The sequence below is a fragment of the Dipodomys spectabilis genome, unplaced genomic scaffold, assembly GCF_019054845.1.
Source record: "Dipodomys spectabilis isolate Male_0828 unplaced genomic scaffold, ASM1905484v1 ptg000432l, whole genome shotgun sequence".
Classification (NCBI taxonomy): domain Eukaryota; kingdom Metazoa; phylum Chordata; class Mammalia; order Rodentia; family Heteromyidae; genus Dipodomys; species Dipodomys spectabilis.
In genome coordinates this window covers 695359-715827 of record NW_024871109.1, presented here as the reverse complement: position 1 = coordinate 715827, position 20469 = coordinate 695359, and the positions used below count along the sequence as shown (strand labels likewise).

The 20469-nt window shown below is 55.7% G+C and overlaps 1 protein-coding gene across 3 annotated transcripts in view; it reads right to left on the bottom strand.

Moving 5' to 3' along the window:
• Nfatc1 (nuclear factor of activated T cells 1) overlaps positions 1–20469 on the bottom strand; it is a 127269-nt gene that overhangs the window by 17844 nt on the left and 88956 nt on the right. For 2 of the 3 annotated variants that reach the window (XM_042668318.1, XM_042668319.1), the window contains exon 9: positions 18024–18680. In XM_042668318.1, coding sequence (XP_042524252.1) covers positions 18024–18680 — 657 coding nt within the window. The remainder of the gene's footprint in view (positions 1–18023; positions 18681–20469) is intronic. The other variant, XM_042668320.1, reaches the window with a different exon arrangement.

Here is a 20469-nt window from a genome sequence, read left to right as displayed (position 1 = left end):
ACAGTAGCCACCAACACCAGGGTGGGCAGAGAGCAGCCGGGGCTACCGATGACGCCTGGTGGACTGACTAGCGGACATTTCATGAGCCCCACTGCCAGCCTGGCCTGGAAAGCAGAGAAACAGGAAGTGGAAGGACAGGCAGGAAGTGGCCCATGGAAAAAGGGGCGTGCACCCATGTGGAAGTCACCCCTGCCGGCTCAGAACTCAGGGAAGAACCCCTTGCCAGCCAGCCAGCAGGCCCAAGCCACTCCTTCAACTGATAAATTGCCTGCTGGGGGCTGGTGGCTCACACCTGTAATCCTAGTCACTCAGGAGGCTGAGATCAGACGATGGTGGTTCAAAGCCAACCCGGGCAAGAAAGTCCCTGAGACTCTCCAATAAACTACTCAGAAAAAGCCCAAAGTGGTACTGTGGCCCAAGCGGTAAAGCACTAGTCTTGAGTACTACGAAGCTCAGGGATAGCACCCAGGCCCCGAGATCAAGCCATAGGACTGGCAGATAAATGAATATCTTTGCATCCTCACCCTGCCGATCGATACTTCACATCACCACAGGAAATGGCCTGAAGGATGGAAGCCTCGCACTGAATGCAGAGGTGACGGTTTTCCTACTAGCCAGGGAAGAGATGATCTAAAAACAGTCAAGCACTGCAGCTAATGTCGTGATGGAAGAGAAGGGAGGGATGAGAGAAAGGGAGAGTTAGAGTCAGAGACAAGATGGGAGGGGGAGGGGGAGCCGGGAGCGGCCTGCACTCCCAGGGCCTGGCCCGGAGCAGGGGCGGCCTGCACTCCCAGGGCCTGCACACGCCCGGAGCAGGCGCGGCCTGCACTCCCAGGGCCTGGGCTCGCCCGGAGCAGGTGCAGCCTGCACACGCTCGGAGCCTGCACACGCTCGGGGCCTGCACACGCTCGGGGTCTGCACACGCTCGGAGCAGGCGCGGCCTGCACTCACAGGGCCTGGGCTTGCCCGGAGCAGGCGCGGCCTGCACTCACAGGGCCTGCACACGCTCGGAGCAGGCAGGCAGTGCTTTAAACTCTTCTAATCCAGCCTAAACACCTAGTTAAAGTGCAGGATTGGAAAGCATTTTTGCATTCTTTTCTTCAGTTAAAACACATAATAGACTGCACACTAACTCCCCCCGCCCCCCAAACAAAACCAAACACCCCACACTAGCAGTTTTCTGGCATGTGTGCATTTGCTGCTGCTGGGTCGGAGCAGATACCCAGGTGACAGAACTGGTTTTTGCCAGCTCCCGCCAGGGCCGGCCAGCCTCTGCCACCCTCCAGCCTCAGCCAAGAGAGATGATTCACTGAATCGGGTTTGGGAAACCCAGGAAACAATCTGAAATCCACAGGAATCATTGAAGCTCACACTGACTAAGCTGTTCAGCTCCACTCTTAGGACAATATCAACAAGAGTGTAATTTGTGTTAAAGTTTAGGTCTTAAGCAGGAGTGACATCGGTCGTTTACAGCTCGCTGGGAGCAGCTGCCAAGGAAACGGAAGAGCACATGCAATTCCAACCCACGCCGTGAGAGCGCGGGGCTCGGCCAAGGGCGGCCCTGGCTCAGGAGGGCAGCCCTCACCATTCCCAACCCAGGGCGTCTGGGCAGTCATTCAGCGGAAACGCCCCCGATGGGGCTTTAGAACCAAAGCAGCTGCAGCAGCTAAGAGGCTGGCAGGAAGCAGAGCGCCAGCTCGGTCTCCAGCGGAGGCTCAGCCACGCACGTCTGCACGCACCACATCCACGGGCAGCCAGGCCTCCGGCTCCGAGCAGCGGCTCCGCGGCGGGCATGCTGCTCCTGAGCCTCTGCAGGCCCTTCCCAGCCTCTGCGGGCTGATGGCTGGCCTGTGGAAGTCACCGGTGCACACACCTGAGCCAGACGGCAGCCCGTCCGCTTTGTGGGCAGAGGGAGGGCCGCTGGCTTTCAGGGCAGGAGCCCGGGGAGCGGAGTACCCTCCGGGAGCAGAACCTGCCCCTCCGACTTGTGGGTGCCAGCCCACCTCCACTCTCCAAGACACACCCGGCAATCTGCGGCGACCAGGGCTCCGCACCCCCCGGCCGGGGCCACTGCGACCCTCTGTCCCTTCTCTACAACCTGTTCTGCGTGGAGCCAGAGCCCGGTGTCTGAGCCCTGCTGTTTCCACGCTGGCCTCCATCCAGCCTGGGAGCTCTGATAGGCAGTCGAGGCAGGCACCTTGGGGCTCGGAGGGCGGGCCAGGCCTCCCCCCGCATCCCGCTCTGTCGCAGCTGGGAGTGAGGCCTGTGTCTGGGAGTGATAACTCAGGCCCGCCGCCCGCCTGTTGTCCTGTGTATCGGGGCTTGCAGGCCCTGGCGGCGGATGCGGCGCGCTCTCTGGCCCTTTGCTGTGTGTCACGTTGTAATCTGGGAGGAAGGAAGAGCTCTAAGTCAAAACGAAATCTGGACAGAGCAAAAGGATCCTCGAGATACACGCGGCCATTCAGCAGCGACACGCAGACCCTAGAGTCCAAGCCCCAAAGCCAGCAGTCTGCGTCCTGTGTCCGGCCTGCAGAGGCCAGATGCAAACCCGCGTTACTGTCCCTGCTCCAAGGCCAGTCAGCCTGGGCCGGAGCTCAGAGCCGGCACACGTAGACCCCAAGACAGACCCTGCCCCGCTCCGAGAACCGTGGGTCCTCCTCCTGGCCCTGTCCCTCACCCCAGAACCGTTAGGCCTCCTCCTGGCCCTGCCCCCCCCAACCGTTAGGCCTCCTGCTCTCCCAGGAGGAAGCCAGGCACCGAGGGCGGGGCCTGGCCGCTCTGCCCTTGTATTCTAAGAGGTCGACCACAGCAGTCCCTCAGGACAGATGTGGGGAGATGGAGGCAGGCTCCCCAGAGGCCCCCCCTGTTCCCCAGTCCACCCCCGGGGTGAGGGCACCAAGAGCAGCCTCAGAAAGGCTGACGCCAGGAGGCCTGGGCAGGCCTGGCGGCTGACCCCGCAGTCTCGGCCTCTGAAGGGCACCCAGAGCCGTGGACCCCAACCAGCTGCCGCTCCCCGGAACCATGCTGCCACTGGGGCCGGCACCAGGAGCACGCACCGACCGTGGGCCTCCTCGGAAGACCAGCCGTCTGCACAAACAGCACACGCAGAGCTCACTGGTGCAAAAGCAAAGAGAACACGGCACGGCGACCATCCCCGCGCTCCGCCGAACCACGCGCTGGAGGAGACCTCCCAAGGCTAGGGTACAAGCTGTAAACCTACCACATGGTGCAGCCACCACGGAGCCTTCCAGAACATTTCCATCACCCTAAGGTCATCGCAGCCCTGGGGCTGCCTCCGGCCACACCTCCTCGGGACAGTTTGTGTGAACGGACCATGGGATATTGGCCTTGTGTATTATCCACTTGGTGCTTTCCAGATCCTTCCGTGCCCAGCGTGAGTCAGTGCCCCTTCCTCTTCACAGCGGGGTACAAGTGTGTCGCACACTATCCCGTGTATGGCCGCGGGCCTGGGCACAGCGTGAAGAACACTGCCAGCAGTCTGGGGTGGGCGTGCGCACCGCCCTCGGTGGAATGGGTACGCTCTACGGCCCGTTTGTTTTCTGCTTTAAGGAATTGCCAAAGTGGCAGTACCACCTCCCTCCGGCGCGGTGTGCGGTCCTCCAAGTCCTCTGCGGTGGAGCTGCCACCACGCTGCCCTGAGGGAAGGTGGCGCCTGCCGTAACCTTCATTTGCACTGCCCATGACCAAGAGTGTGAGCAGCCTGCACCCGGGACCCCGTGTCCCCGGCGAGGGGAGTCCTGACAAAGGCAGCCTCGAGCGCCGTTCACGCAGAGCAGGGCCCAGCACCTCTAAGCCTCGGCTTCTGTGGACCCGCAGCCCACTGCTGACCAACAGATCGCATAGCCACGACTGCAGCCAGTGGCCATTCCTTGGTCTTCTTTATAGATTACGGGTGTCAACATCTTCTATGCTATTTTACTTTTACTGTGTTGGGAGGGTTTGGTTCCATGTGTCAGTTTTAGAGGTAAACCTTCCACACAACAGTTGTTTTATAGACATGTTCTGCTAGTGCATTGCTCCCTTTTTCATTTTCTCAATGCTATCTTTTGCAGTACAAAGTGGTTGATTTTTGATGTCCATTTGTCATTTTCTAAATATTCTGTGACCTATGTTTCTGGTGTTATATTTAAGAAACCTAAGGGTTTCTTTCTTTTGTTTTGTTTTTTTTTTTTTTTTGGTTATGGGGCCTGAACTCTGGGCCTGAGTGCTGTCCCTCAGCTCTTCAGCTTAAGGTGAGCTCTACCATTTGAGCCACAGTGCCACGTCCAAATCTAAGGTCTTGAATGTTACCAAATGTTATCGTCTAAGACATTTAATTATTTTGGCTCTTATATTTAAATACACAATTACTTGTGAGTTGTTTTGTGGGTGTACTTGATTTGATTTTTAAATTATTCCTTGTATATAGAAATAAAATTGAGGGCTGGGAAGGTGGCTCAGTGGTAGAGCGCTTGCCTTGCATGCCTGAGGTCCTGGGTTCGATTCCTCAGCACCACATAAGCAAAAAAGAAAAAAAAACAGAAGTGGCACTGTGGCTCAAGTGGTAGAGTGCTAGCCTTGAGCTGAAGAGCTGAGGGACAGCGCCCAGGCCCAGAGATCAGGCCCCACGACCAGACCCAAAAAAAAAAAATAAAGAAATAGAATTGATTGGTACCTATCTCACTAAAAATTAGTTTTAACCCTGGGCTTAATTAACCTCCCCTCCCTCCCCCGCCCCTCCTCTCCCCCGCCCCTCCCCTCCCCCGCCCCTCCCTCCCCCGCCCCTCCTCTCCCCCGCCCCTCCTCTCCCCCGCCCCTCCCTCTCCCGCCCCTCCTCTCCCCCCGCCCCTCCCTCCCCCGCCCCTCCTCTCCCCCGCCCCTCCCTCCCCCGCCCCTCCCTCCCCCGCCCCTCCCCTCTCCCGCCCCTCCCTCCCCCGCCCCTCCCCTCCCCCTCCCCTCCCCTCCCCCTCCCCTCCCTCCCCCGCCCCTCCCCCGCCCCTCCCTCCCCCGCCCCTCCTCTCCCCCGCCCCTCCCTCCCCCGCCCCTCCCTCCCCCGCCCCTCCTCTCCCCTGCCCCTCCCTCCTCTGCCCCTCCCTCCCCTGCCCCTCCTCTATTTGTTCTGGATTTCTTAGGATTTTCTACATATGTGTCATGGGTCATGTTAGCTGGGAAAAAAAAGCATATCTATTTCTTCCTTTTTTATCTTGCCTGATGGCACTGGGCAGACCCTCTGGATAGTGTTGAGGGTAGAGAAATGTGGAATCTGGGCCTTCTTCCTTCTCTCAGGGGAGAAGCCTTCAGCCTCTTCCTGGTTAGTGCAAGGTCACCGTGGCTTCCAGAGAGACCTCCGCCATCTGACAGCCCTGGAGTCCGCAGGGGTCCTGGGCCTGTCGCCACTGCCCTGGCGGGGGTCTAAGCATCCATGCAGATGACCGTGTGGCTTCTGTTTTTTATTTCATGGTACTTCCTTGGCACTTAGTGTGAAGCCAGTTTATATCCACTTGGGGATGGTGGGCAGTCTCTGTGTGTTAGGCCCAGGTAGATCTGGAGCTTCGTTGTGGGTTTTGTTCCCATAGTCTGGTAGCTTTGTTTGACTGTTTCTGGGTTATTCTTTCTTCTCCTGTTTTCCAGAAGTATTTATAGAGTGTTATATTATTTTTCTCTTTGTAATGTTTAGCAGATTTCATGAATGTTTTCTAGGCTTTTCTTTGAGGGTAGCTTTTAAGTTACTTTTTTTCCTCTTGCTGTAGATCTATTCAGAATTTTCGGTTTCTTCGTGAGTTAGCTTAATTTGTGTCTTTCTAAGAATTTTTCCATTTCCTAGGTTGTTGTATTTGTTGGCAAAAGGTTTTTTTTTTGTGTGATCTTTTTGTCTCTTAGGAGCCAGTGTGTAATTTCCCTTCTTTTATTCTTATCTTTTCTTGGTTGAACTAATTAAATACTTCTTTCTTTTCAAACTATTAGCTTTTAACTTTCTTCTCTCTCTCTTTTCTGTTTGTTGCTTTCTGCTTTTATCTTGTTACTCCTTCCTTCTGCCTCTCTTGACTCAACTTTTCTCTCCTTTTTCAACATTTTCAAAATTACTGATTTGAGATCTTTATTGTTTCTAATACAGGCATTTAAAGATACAAATTCCCCAAAGCCTTGCCTCTTCTGTGTCCTATAAATCTTAAAATGTTGTGCTTCATTTGGCTTCAGTTCAAAATATTTTCCAATTTTCCTCAGACTTCCTAATGTAAGGCAGAGAACATTTGGAACTGTGTTAGCTTCCCAAAACTTCATGAAGTTCTCTCATCTTTGTTGTGGGTTCCCTATTTAATCTTTTAAATTAGAATGTTTGTAAGTGCATTATGGCTGCTTTATGACCTAGTAAGAAGTCCGTTATTGGGAGTGAAATGTCACAGTCTCTAGCAATTACGTTTGAGTTGCCTTCCTTCATTTCTATCAGGTGCAGGGCTCCATTGCGGGTACTGATATGCTCACAATGTGTATGTGGCCCCGTTTATTCTTCCATCAGTATAAAATGCTAAAGAGAAGGTCATCTCTGATTTCTTTGTCTGCAGTAACACTTCTTGTCAGGAAGCTCATTTGGTGTCGTGGTAGTTGCTATGGTTTGGATCTGTTTGTGTCCTCAAAGGGGCCATTGTGACTGGAGACTTAATCCCAGGGGAGCTCTTGGGAAGTGGAGCCATTCAGAGGGGCCCCGTGGGGTCCCCTTCCCCAGGAGTGTGCTTGGAGGGGGCCTGCCCCCTCCCAGACTTCCTGCTGGGCCCACAGCAGCCTCCAGGAGAAGGTCCTCACCCGTCCTCACCCTGGGACCCACACAAACCTCCCCTTCCTCATCACACAGGGACCGGAGGCTGCTGCCGGGGCACAGCTGCGTGGAGCTCTTCTGGTCGCCCTCCGCACCATCACGTCCACCCTTTAACTTGCAACACATCCGTGCCCTCAACTCTAAAGGATGACCGTTATAGACAGCAAATACATAGGTCTTATTTTTGTTCTGGCTTTTCAAATCAAGTACGATAACCTCCATCTTTTTTGTTGGAATGTTTGGTCCATTTACATTGAGTGTGGCAGAATTTGTGCTTGCCACTTTGCTAGTAATTTTTTGCTGCTGGTCATTTCATAGTAATATGAATTCATTTCTAATAATGCATAAACCCTTTGCTCTAACAGTTTCTTCCTGTCCCTTCCTCCCTTATTGACTATAAGCCCAGCACCATGGTTTTTATTTAATGGGCTTTTTTTGTTAGTCGTGGGGCCTGAACTCTGGGCCTGGGTGCTGTCCCTCAGCTCTTCAGCTCAAGGCTAGCGCTCTACCACTTGAGCCACAGTGCCACTTCTGGCTTTTTTTCACTTGTGTGGTGCTGGAGAATCGAACCCAGGGCCTCATGCATGGGAGGCAAGCACTCTACCACTGAGCCACCTTCCCAGCTCCCCATCATCATAGTTTATAAACATGGTCTTATAGAGATTTCTTGTGAAATAGAAGAACTTTTTAAAATATGAGGACTGGGCGCCGGTGGCTCACACCTGTAATCCTAGCTACTCAGGAGGCTGAGATCTGAGGATTGCGGTTCAAAGCCAGCTTGGGCAGGAAAATCCATGAGACTCTTATCTCCAATAAATCACCAGAAAACTGGAAGTGGCACTGTGGCTCAAGTGGTAGAATGCTTGCCTTGAGCTGAAAAGCTGATGGACAGTGCCCAGGACCAGAGTTCAAGCCCCACAACTGACACACACACAAATGTTTATGCAGTCATATATGTTTGTATACTTTTTTTTTTGTCGGTCGTGGGGCTAGGAGTCTCACAGTCTCTCCTGCCCGGGCTGGCTTTGAACCGCGATCCTCAGATCTCAGCCTCCTGAGTAGCTAGGATTACAGGTGTGAGCCACCAGCAGCCGGCTATATGTTTGTATACTTTGTATATATATGTACGTATGCTTTGTTGTATATTTTGTTTACCTTTTACTTTATATTTCCTTGTGTGGGTCTGAGTTGTACTCAATCTAGAGGACTTCCTTTAGCACTTCTGGTCAGGATCATCTTTATCTGGAAGTATCCCTGTTTATCCTTCACCTTTGGAGCCTGGCTGTGCCTGGCCGATGTCTCTTTCCTTCAGGTGTCCCCCCCCCCCCCGCCCCCCCCCCGGCAGCTCTGGTCTTAGTCTGGAGATTCCGTCTTCCTCGGGAGTTGGTGAGCCCAGCATTCCCCTTGCGGCCATCAGGAGAAAGTTGTCTTGATTTGACAACTTGGCTAACGCATGGCAAGGTATGACTCTTATTGCGTCCCCCTTGGAGTTTGTTGGCCTCTTTGGATGTGTAAAACAATCTTCTCACCAACTTTGGTTTTGGTCATTATTTCTTCATGTTTTCCTACTCTTTCCTTCCTCCTGGTTTTGGTACTCTGAAAATGTCCACATTTTTATGCTTCTAGTGTCCCATGTCTCTGAGGCTCTCCTTTTTCCCCCTCCATTTTTCTTTCAGTTCTTTAGACTGATAACTGAGACGTCTTCAGGCTTTATTTATCCCCTTTCCCCTCAAATCTAGGGCTCACTCTTTCTAACACATGTTCATTAAGGTATTGTATTTTTCGATCTTAGCATTCCTATTTGGCTCTTTAAAAAAGCTGATTATTGACATTCTCTATTAAGACATATTTGTCTTTCCTACTTTAATGGAGTCTCCTTTATTCTCTGAATATGTTTAAATAGTGATTAAAAAGCCTTTACTACTTGTTCCAGCCCTGGGAACCTCAGGGCTATTTTCCAGGGACTGCTAGGTTTTCCCAGTGTATGGAACACATTTTCAGGTCTCCTACTTTTTACCCTGAAAATTCCCATCAGGATGACGTATTATTTCAACTCTGGATGAAGACCCCTTTATCAGGGCTTGCTGTTAGCATCGTCTGCCTTGTTGCTCACTTGAATACTGCTTCCCCGAGCCTAGTCCAGAGAGTCTGTATTTCTTGAAGCATGGAGAAACTGAGTTTTCTGTTCCCTTGAAACAAACAAGCAAAAATGTTTGTTTTTGTTTTCAGGTTGCTCCTGGGGTTCACCCTGAGGTCCACGGGGCTGGCCGGTCTTCAAAGGCCCAGGGCGGCTCCTATACCCTAAGCCACTACATCCCCAGCCTTTTACCAGGAAATCTGGGTTAGCCCATTTCGCGGGCAGGCTGACGAGCGAGCTCAGCCACGTTTCACTTCTGCCTGTGAAGGGTGTCAGGGTTGAGCGGAGGTGAGCGCTGGGTGCTTCCTCATCATGAACAGGTGCAGTTGCCTGTGTGCCCCATGTCAGAGCCCTGAGGGCCTCACAGCTATTCGTGGGGGTCCAGGTTCTTCACAGCCCTGAGCAGCTCGAAGCATCACCACCACACAGCATCACCACCGCACAGCGTCAACACACAGCACAGCATCACCACACAGCATCACACAGCATCATCACACAGCACCACACAGCATCACCACACAGCATCACACAGTATCACCACACAGCATCATCACACAGCATCACACAGCATCATCACACAGCATCATCACACAGCATCACACAGCATCATCACACAGCATCATCACACAGCATCACACAGCATCATCACACAGCATCATCACACAGCATCATCACACAGCATCACCACACAGCATCACACAGCATCATCACACAGCATCACACAGCATCACCACACATCATCACACAGTATCACCACACAGCATCATCACACAGCATCACACAGCATCATCACACAGCATCATCACACAGCATCACACAGCATCATCACACAGCATCATCACACAGCATCACACAGCATCATCACACAGCATCATCACACAGCATCATCACACAGCATCACCACACAGCATCATCACACAGCATCATCACACAGCATCACACAGCATCACAACACAGCATCACAACACAGCATCATCACACAGCATCATCACAGCATCACACAGCATCACACAGCATCATCACACAGCATCACACAGCATCATCACACAGCATCACACAGCATCATCACACAGCATCATCACACAGCATCACACAGTATCATCACACAGCATCATCACACAGCATCACCACACAGCATCATCACACAGCATCACACAGCATCATCACACAGCATCACCACACAGCATCACACAGCATCATCACACAGCATCATCACACAGCATCACACAGCATCATCACACAGCATCACCACACAGCATCACACAGCATCATCACACAGCATCACCACACAGCATCATCACACAGCATCACACAGTATCATCACACAGCATCATCACACAGCATCACACAGCATCACACAGCATCACCACACAGCATCATCACACAGCATCATCACACAGCATCACACAGCATCATCACACAGCATCACCACACAGCATCATCACACAGCATCATCACACAGCATCATCACACAGCATCACACAGCATCATCACACAGCATCACCACACAGCATCATCACACAGCATCACACAGCATCATCACACAGCATCATCACACAGCATCACACAGCATCACACAGCATCACCACACAGCATCACACAGCATCATCACACAGCATCACACAGCATCACACAGCATCATCACACAGCATCACACAGCATCATCACACAGCATCATCACACAGCATCACACAGCATCATCACACAGCATCACACAGCATCATCACACAGCATCACACAGCATCATCACACAGCATCACCACACAGCATCACACAGCATCACCACACAGCATCACCACACAGCATCACCACACAGCATCATCACACAGCATCATCACACAGCATCATCACACAGCATCACACAGCATCATCACACAGCATCACCACACAGCATCATCACACAGCATCATCACACAGCATCACACAGCATCATCACACAGCATCACCACACAGCATCATCACACAGCATCATCACACAGCATCACCACACAGCATCATCACACAGCATCACACAGTATCATCACACAGCATCATCACACAGCATCACACAGCATCATCACACAGCATCACAACACAGCATCATCACACAGCATCATCACAGCATCACACAGCATCACACAGCATCATCACACAGCATCACAACACAGCATCACACAGCATCATCACACAGCATCACACAGCATCATCACACAGCATCATCACACAGCATCACACAGTATCATCACACAGCATCATCACACAGCATCACCACACAGCATCACACAGCATCATCACACAGCATCACCACACAGCATCACACAGCATCATTACACAGCATCACACAGCATCACACAGCATCATCACACAGCATCACACACCATCATCACACAGCATCATCACACAGCATCACACAGCATCACACAGCATCACCACACAGCATCACACAGCATCATCACACAGCATCACACAGCATCATCACACAGCATCACCACACAGCATCATCACACAGCATCATCACACAGCATTATCACACAGCATCATCACACAGCATCACACAGTATCATCACACAGCATCATCACACAGCATCACACAGCATCACCACACAGCATCACCACACAGCATCATCACACAGCATCACACAGTATCATCACACAGCATCATCACACAGCATCACACAGCATCACCACACAGCATCATCACACAGCATCACACAGCATCACCACACAGCATCATCACACAGCATCACACAGCATCATCACACAGCATCACCACACAGCATCACACAGCATCACCACACAGCATCACCACACAGCATCATCACACAGCATCATCACACAGCATCACACAGTATCATCACACAGCATCATCACACAGCATCACACAGCATCACACAGCATCATCACACAGCATCATCACACAGCATCACACAGCATCACACAGCATCATCACACAGCATCATCACACAGCATCACACAGCATCACACAGCATCATCACACAGCATCATCACACAGCATCACACACCATCATCACACAGCATCATCACACAGCATCACGACCGCACAGCATCACAACTGCAGTCACCACACTTGCTCCCTGGGCATGGCGATGTTCCAGGGAGCTGTTGGACCAGTTCCGACGCTGCCTGAGCTGTGGGGCTTTTAACCAAGCCTGGCCTCCATCATTGAGCTGTGGCTCTCCCAGGACTGACTCCACAGGGAGGGGTGGGAAGGGGGGCCCCAGAGAAAGCACCACCCTTTGCTCTTACCAAGGCCAGGCCTCTTCGGGCCCAGGACCCCTGTGCCTGGCTGGGCACACCGCTTCTCTCTGCCCTGCCTAAGTTATCACCAGGCTAACAGCACCAGTGGCTCACGCCTGTCATCCTAGATACTCAGGGGGCTGAGATCTGAGGATTGCGGTTCAAAGCCAGCCCAGGCAGGAAAGTCTGTGAGACTCTTATCTACAATAAACCACTAGAAAACTGGAAGTGATGCTGTGGCTCAAGTGGTAGAGCGCTAGCCTTGAGTTGAAGAGCTGAGGGACAGCACCCAGGCCCAGAGTTCAAGACCCACGACCGACCAAAAAAAAAAAAAAAGGAATCTTGGATGAAGAACAGGGCGTGCTTTGCTTCCTCAGGCTTCAGAACTGAGCGGAGTCCAGACCCTGGGCCCGCCTGCTCCGCAGGGGCTCACCTCTGGGGCCCGGACCCTGGGCCCGCCTGCTCCGCAGGGGCTCACCTCTGGGGCCCGGACCCTGGGCCCGCCTGCTCCGCAGGGGCTCACCTCTGGGGCCCGGACCCTGGGCCCGCCTGCTCCGCAGGGGCTCACCTCTGGGGCCCGGACCCTGGGCCTGCCTGCTCTGCAGGGGCTCACCGCCTGGGCCGCGAGTGCTCCCAGGAGCCCTGTGCGTGGGGCCTCCAGCAGACGGCTCTCCACGCGTGGTTACTCCGCCTCAGCCACCAGGTTTTACAGCTGTGCATTCTGCTGGCGGCGAACTATTTGCCCAATCACAGAGGGTGCTCGTTCTGAAGTGAGGATGCTCTGAGCTGGGCGTACCCATGGACAGAGCCGCGCAGACCGCCATGCGGGCTGAGTGTGGATGGAGAGGAGTCAGGGAAGGCGTTTCTGTGAGGACTAAACCTTTCTGTAGAAGGAAGTGGAAAAACCAGCACTGTGATCATGAACAACTCAAACACCACCACTGTGCTACGACTCAGACCTCGCCCAGGAGAAGCAGTAACAAAACACCACAAACACAGATCCACACTGCCGGACGGTCACAGCTGAACAGCGGCCTGCTCACTACCGACTGTGACTGCTATAACCCTCAGGTTCACAGAACCTTTTCTAACTCATTCTTTACTCTATCTTCTTCCCTCACGTTAATAATTTCAAAAACTATTTAAAGAAGGAAATAAGCTAAGCTCCATTTTTTAAGGAGTAAAAAGCTGTTAAAAGCAGCAGAAACAATCGCTTCAAATTTCCCCTTCAAGTTTGCAGAGGACAGTGAGTATAAAGGATCATTTGATTAGAAATAAGGCACGCTGCAAAGCATTGTATTCTCCGTGTCTACACCAGGCAAGTAGAAACAGCACCCGGACCCTCAGCTCCAGTGCCCCGTGGGCCTCTCCTTCCCAGGTGCCACGGCCCGGCAGGTGACAGAGCTGACACGCCAGAGCACGCATGTGCGTGTCCTCGGTGGACACACACATGCCCTGCGGAAAGAGCGTGACTCGGCTGCCGCCCAGAGCCACAGCTCCGGCCACACAAGCTCGGACGCCAGACACGGACAGCCCGGGCCGGCCTGGCCCTGCCTCTGTCCTCAGGCTCACGCCGTCTCTCCTGCCTTTCCCAGAGGTGGGGGGCGGACAGGAGAGCAAACATAGGCAAGAACTGAAACAGCCCGTGTGTGCCTGTGTGTGTGTGTGAGAGAGAGAGACGTACTGTGGCATGCGCGCACACACACACACACACAACACGGTCCTCCACGTCTTCCTTGCCCACATAGGCAAACAGAGGCTGGGTTGCACAGGCAGCGGTGGCAGCCGGGGCCTGGGGGAAGCAGGCGTGGGTCTCAGGAGAGCTGCTCCTGGGCCTGCTGTTTACGCTGCCAACAGAAGTCTGTCCCCGAGTAGTGCACAGTACTGTGTCTGTGCGTTTCACCTCCTCTGTGACCCCCGCGCAGGGGGCTGGCCCCGGGAGTGGGCTGCGTCACGGAGTTCTTTCTTCCAGCCATCCTGTGGCGGCCCAGGTCCCTGCTCCTGTTTGATCGCTGCACACAGGCTCTAGCAATCATCGTTAGCCACAGGAAAGACTCAGACCTGGGCTCCCGGCCAGCTTAGTAAAACTTTCCATGAGGAAAGCTTTTTGTTCTCTCCCAGAGCAACTTAAGCTCAGGAAAGAAGGGGCGGGTGAACGGGGAGAGCTAGCACAGCCGGCAGACAGGACCAGACCGCCTTGTCTACCTGCTTGTGGTTTTAATGACATGGAGACCTCGGGACACCCAAGAGCCTGTGGCGGAGCTGAAAGGCCCATTGTGGCGGCTGCTGGGTGGAGGTGGGGGAGGGGAGGCCGGCAGGAGGAGGGGCCTCCAGCCCTGACTCTGCCGCAGCCCCTCATACCAAGGCGTGCAGGCCTCCGTCTGTGACTCTGGCTGGTGCCCTGTGGTGCGCGGAATCATCTCCATGTGCCTCAGGACTTTGGGAGTTTCCAGATGTGTGAAATGAGAACGTGGATGTGCGAGGGAGACAGCACATTACGTGTGCCACCGAAAGAGTCCCCTGGGACCAGCGCGCCATCACGTGACTCCACTCTGCTACCGGTAGCTCAGGGAAGGAGCCGTGGGGAGCTCCGAGACACATACGCAAATGAAACAGAGCAGCTCTACATTTAACTAACGTGAAGTCCAGGACACTGACACCCTCAAAGTGTGGCCCTGTGGTTCAGCCCTTCTTGAGAAATCTAAGGGGAAAGCTTACGTCTTATGAAGACATTTGGAACAAAGAAGTTATCACTGAAATTTATTTATGGGCCAAGTATTCTCACAGCAAAACTTTAGAGTAGAAACAAAAACTTTTGGAGTCCTAAAAATGGCAATGCATCTCTCATGATACGTCGATGTTAACTGCCCTGCCGGCTCTAGCGCGCCACTCTGCAGACTGAGCACAAGGTGAGCACTGTCCCTGTATGAGCGACCTCTTGTTTGTGTGTGTGAACTCAGGGCCCTGTGCTCACCCAGCTTTCCAAAGCTCACAGCTGGTGTTCTACTACTTGAGCCACACCTCCAGCCCAGAATTCTGCCTGTTAATTGGAAATGGAGTCTCACAGACTTTTTGGCGTGGGCTGGTTTTACACAACAATCCCTCGTGAGTAGCCAGGATAACAAGCACGAGCCAGCGCTCTTGTTCTGAGAGCTGGTGCTCCCAGCACACACCCTGGCTCTCTGGAACCGGACTCCATCTCTCGTTACCGTACACTCACGCACACCAGAGTGCTACAAAGCAAAATCAGAACCCAGCAAAACAAATAAAAACCAGTACACATGTGGAGTAGATTCTTCCTGCCTCCTCTTAGCTCGAGAGGAGGCTGGTGGAACAGCCCTGCCCTGCTGGCGTGAGGAGGGGCCGGCAGGCGGACTCAAGGAGGGAGCCGAGGCAGGCCCAAGGACCCGGGGAAGCACGCGCGAGGAGGAGGGGCTGGCCACACGAGTCCTGTCCGCTCATTGTCCACGCTACATCGCCAAAGGCTCTCTAGGTCACGGCCACAGCCCTCTGTCCCTGCCTCCTGGTGACCCTTCAGCCAGGACGGCCACATGCTCCATACCAGCACACAGGAGATTCTAGAAGAAAGCCCCTGGGGGTCCCAGAGCCTGTGCTCCCGAGCCAGCCTGGTGAGACCCCGGCTCTGCCAGCACGCTCACACATAGAGTGAGCTCCTGCACACGCAGCATCTCCCATGGCCCCTGACGCCACTAGAAACAGAGTTTACCCCTCTGACTCAAAGCTGTGTCTCCACTTGCCTCCATACACTTTTCCTTGGAAGGCAACCAAGTCCAACTGAGTCTGAGGGGAAAGACACCATGGCCCGGATGGGCGCCTGCCCCCACCCGGCCTTCGGAGAGCTCCTGGCAGCCGCTTTCTAATCTTGCAGCTCATGGCATGAAGCGTCATGACGACACAAAATGCTATGGGTGGCCTCAGGCTCTGATGCAGACCCAGGAGACAGTGCTCTGACACAGCAATCCCACGTACGCAGGGCAAGCACCAGGCTCCATCGACGCTGCCCACCGCTTCCTGGAAGCGTGGCCCTGCCCCAGACACGCACCACCCTGTGTCACACGCTCACAACAAAGTCACATCTGACGCTGACGTGGCGACCCGGGGCAGCGGGAAGCCTGGCTGAGGCCAGCTTCCTGTCTCCGGGCCAGAGGGTACTGCCCAGATGTGGGGACCGGGGCTGGTCGGTCACACCGTCTTGACAGATGACAACATTCCCACAGCACCACACGGCACTTCCCAGGGCAAAGAAGTCAGAATTTTGGCACAAGCACCAGTGTTCTCCCTGGGCAGGGCGTCCAGGTGGCACCCTCTGGGAGTGCGGCATGTCTGCACACGGAGGAGGAGGCAGCGTCCGTGATCACAGAGCATCTCTGTGGTCCTGACCATCTTGGGGGGCCTACGGAGTGGATCTGGAGTGGACGCCACGCAGAGCCCCTTCCAACACCACAACGAAGACACAGGCACACCGGCAAGCACGCCACAGAACAGGGACCAGGTTTGTGGGTTAATAATTTCTGAGCAAAAATTTGTGTGCATCCTCCTCAAACACTAAGTTGGGATTTGCAAGCAAGTGTTCATCAAGAACCTTTGAAACTGAAACACCAGAGCGTCGTCCCCTGGAACACCTAAGTGCTAGACTGTCTCCAGGGAGCTGTTAAAAGAGGCTCCGTTATTCCCTGGCCAGACCAACCCACGGAGGAGAACAAGGTGCAGAGTCCAGACCTCAGTGAGCACCGAGCCACGTCCACAGGCTCTTCCCACGGGCCTCCTTGCAGGGCCACCGGAAGCTCGAGTGTGTGGATGTGAGGGGGAGAACTTTGGCTAAGGGCGGCTGCAGGGAGGCCGGTGATTGGCTAAGGGCAGCCAGGGAGGCCGGTGATTGGCTAAGGGCAGCCAGGGAGGGAGCTGATTGGCTAAGGGCAGCTACAGGCCTTGATCTTAGTGGGCAGGCCCCGCACCCCCAAGTGCAGCCCTGGGCCCAGCTGGGTCTAGGCCCAGCTAGAGGAGGAGTGAGCACCTGCTCCCGACCTGTCCTGGAAAACGCCCCACACCTGACTGCCATACCCACGGCCCCAGTGGACCTGGAACCCGCTGCGCCAGCAGACCAGAGGGCTGTGGCCTGGCCGGGCCGCGAGGTGGCTCTTCGCCAGAGTAGCATGGTGCCCAAGAACACATCGACACAGACTCACACAACAGCCGAGGGGTGGTGTTGCCACCTCAGTCTGCCGCCAGACACACCACGGTCAGTTGTGTCCTACACGCTTCCCCGGGAGGCGGCGGAGGCCTGGCCGGAGCCACAGTGTCCAGGGCCCGTGAGCTGTCAGGAACGCATTGACAGTTTGACACAGCCACCGGACTACAACGTCCACACCTCTAGCCGGGACACAATGTACACAAGGGTGCCCCTTAGTCCATGCGCTGTGATGGCCAGGCTGCCCTGTGACCCCAGGGGGGCCTCCTCTGAGCTCCAGCTGCCCCATGACCCCAGGGGGGCCTCCTCTGAGCTCCAGCTGCCCCGTGACCCCAAGGGGGCCTCCTCTGAGCTCCAGCTGCCCCGTGACCCCAGGGGGGCCTCCTCTGAGCTCCAGCTGAGCGGTGACTCACTCAGCTTTCACCAGCACACCCGAGGGTCCTGAGTGTCGGCCCGTGCCGCACAGGCAGGTCACCGAGACCGACGCTGTCCAGAGGCGGTGTGGACAGCCTGGCGCAGTGCCGCCACCATCAGCCCAGCAGTGCCCTCGGAGGGCCAGTCACCGCACACAGCCCTCCTTCCTTCTGGAGCGCGTGGGTAGAGGGGACACCTGCACGGACACTTACCATCGTCCAGGTACAACTGGTCCAACTCCTCAGGCTCTTGCTTGATTGTTACAGGAATAGGGGCCAAATTATCACTACCATCCTCACGCGCCTCGGGCAGCGGCGCCGGCCCGGCAGCTGGAGACACGTTTCTTTGAACCTTCGGCAGCTGGCGCTGCTGCTGGCCCAGGACGGGAGGCTGGGCGGAGGGCGGCGAGCAGGCTGGTTCGTGGGCGGCGGCCGGCGGTGGAGAAGAGGGGCTGTTGGGACAGAGCGCCTGCTGGCAACCAAGGGAGCAGCTACTGCTCAGATGTGGACTCACCTGGGGCTGCAGCAGGGCGGGCGGGGGCTGCTCCGCAGAGCCCGGCTGCATGGCCGGGGCATCCGCTGCGGGAGGCTGAAGTCCCAGGTGACCGAGGCTCGGGCCAGAGACGCCCTTGGTGTAGGCCGTGGAAGAGAGGTCCTGGAGCTTTGGGCTTGTGCTGGGAGGTGCTGGCATCATGGGGCTCCTCTGTGGACAGGGGGCAAAGCCGGCCACGAGGCAGGAGACTGGGTCGGGCGGCACGGCGAGCTGCTGGCTGTAGCAGGGCCTGGGGAGGGGACTCAGGCCCTGGCTCATGGGCCCACATGTCAGGGAGGACTCGAAGTCATCAGTGGGTTCCATCTTTATCATTGGAACTGTGAGGAGGGAAGAGAAAGTTAAGTAAACACGCGGTGTGGATGGTGCGCTGGGAGGCTGTGGCTAGGATACCCGGGCAAAACAAACACCGGCTTGACTGAGCCCTGTGTCTCCGCCGCTTCTCCCACCCAATTAAACACCCGGTGAGTCACAGGCCGGGAAAGTCGCAGCTGGTTCTGATTTGGAGAGGACTATTTTCCTTGGAATCTCCCCAGCACTAACGTGCTATAAAAATCCATTTGCAAACTGCAGTAGGAGCTTTGGGCCCAGGGGCCTGAGGATTTGTAGTAATCAAAGTGAAAACTTCAGCTGGGAGCGGAGGAACTGCACCCTGCTGCTACTGATAAGTTCTGCTTGTGGGCAAACAGAGCCGGGAAGGCTGCAAGGCCTGGAAATCCAGCTGTCCGCTGCAGGAGGGGCGCGGTGGTCGGCCAAGGAGGACCTGTGAGGCGGGCAGAGAGCTACCTGTCCCTCCTCCCCTCCCGAGTCCCACTGGTGACCAGAGGCTCTCCAGACGCCGCCAGGCAGGCCAGGCCGCGCCACCCCACTGAGAAGGTGTGGCTGCTGGGGCTGGCCCCAGCTCCTGCCCGGCAGTGCCCATGTTGGTGCAGGCAGGGGAGGGAGCGCCGGCAGGCCCCCGAGCTCACCTCCTGCTGGGGCCTCCACAGCCGTTCACAAGAGCCACAGGGACGGCCCGGGGACGGCCCGGGGACACGCAGGCATGCTGCACCCCCACCGGCACCGACTGGCGCCCTTTGGTCGTGCCAGCTCCGCGGTGGCGTGGGTCGAGCGCCGCTGCGGCCGCTCTGCCGTGCCTTGCATGCCACGCACAGGTGCTTAGCTGTGCTCCGCACGGGCTCCTCTACCACTGCGGCCACCTCACAAGCTCCAGGGAGAAACGCGCCTGTCACAGAGGAGGCCCGGCCCAGCTAAAGGACTAAAAGCATATCCACAGTTTGAGAGAAACTTTCGCCATGGTCTGAGCCGGCAGGAATGCACGTCTGGTCTTCATTAGGCTGGGTGTCTGCACCGCCAGGGAGCCCCCCAGCCCGGCTGGGGGGGGACCCCTCGCTGGCAGCCTCCTCCAGGGCCCCTCCCTGCAGGCACAGCCTGCAGCCTGCCGTCAGCCACGGCAGACTCCTGGCCGGTGCTGGGGTCCTCTCCCTAGTTGATGATGCCCCTCACTGCAGAGCCTGGGCCCAGGAAGGACGGAGAGCAGCAGAGAGGGCAGAGTTCCACATCCCTGCTTCATCCTGGAGCTACGCTCGGCTGAAGGGCTTTGAGGTCCTTTCCCCCGCTCTTCTTTGCCTTCCTCTCCTCTCCTCTCTGTTCTCCTCTGCATTAGGCATCCCCAGCACCATCCTGCTATGCTCACTGGAGATAGAGGCCAGGACGGAGGCCCCAGGACGGCAGAGGAGAGGCTGGCTTCTTCATCCGGCGCCTGGGGAATGCTGGATTTGTTTCACTGGTGGCACCACGTTCCCCGCCTGCCTGCACCCTGTCCCCAGCGAGACCCTTTTCTTCTGAAGGCTGCCACTCGTGGTCACGTGCGGAAGCCGGAGCAGGTCCGTGTGCAGCCAGCATTCTGGTGAGGAGGGCTGCAGAGGCGGGACATGCCCTCCAGCGGGGAGCCAGCCGCACGCATTCTAAAGGAGAGGCCTTCCCTGCCTTCCCCAGGGAGGCCTGCTGCTCGGTCGTCTCCTGGTGCAGCAACGTGGAATCCTGGGCTTCTGGGCTGAGTGCCCAGCCACCCTGATGTCCGGGGAGCTGCCTCCTCCCCCGGGGCAG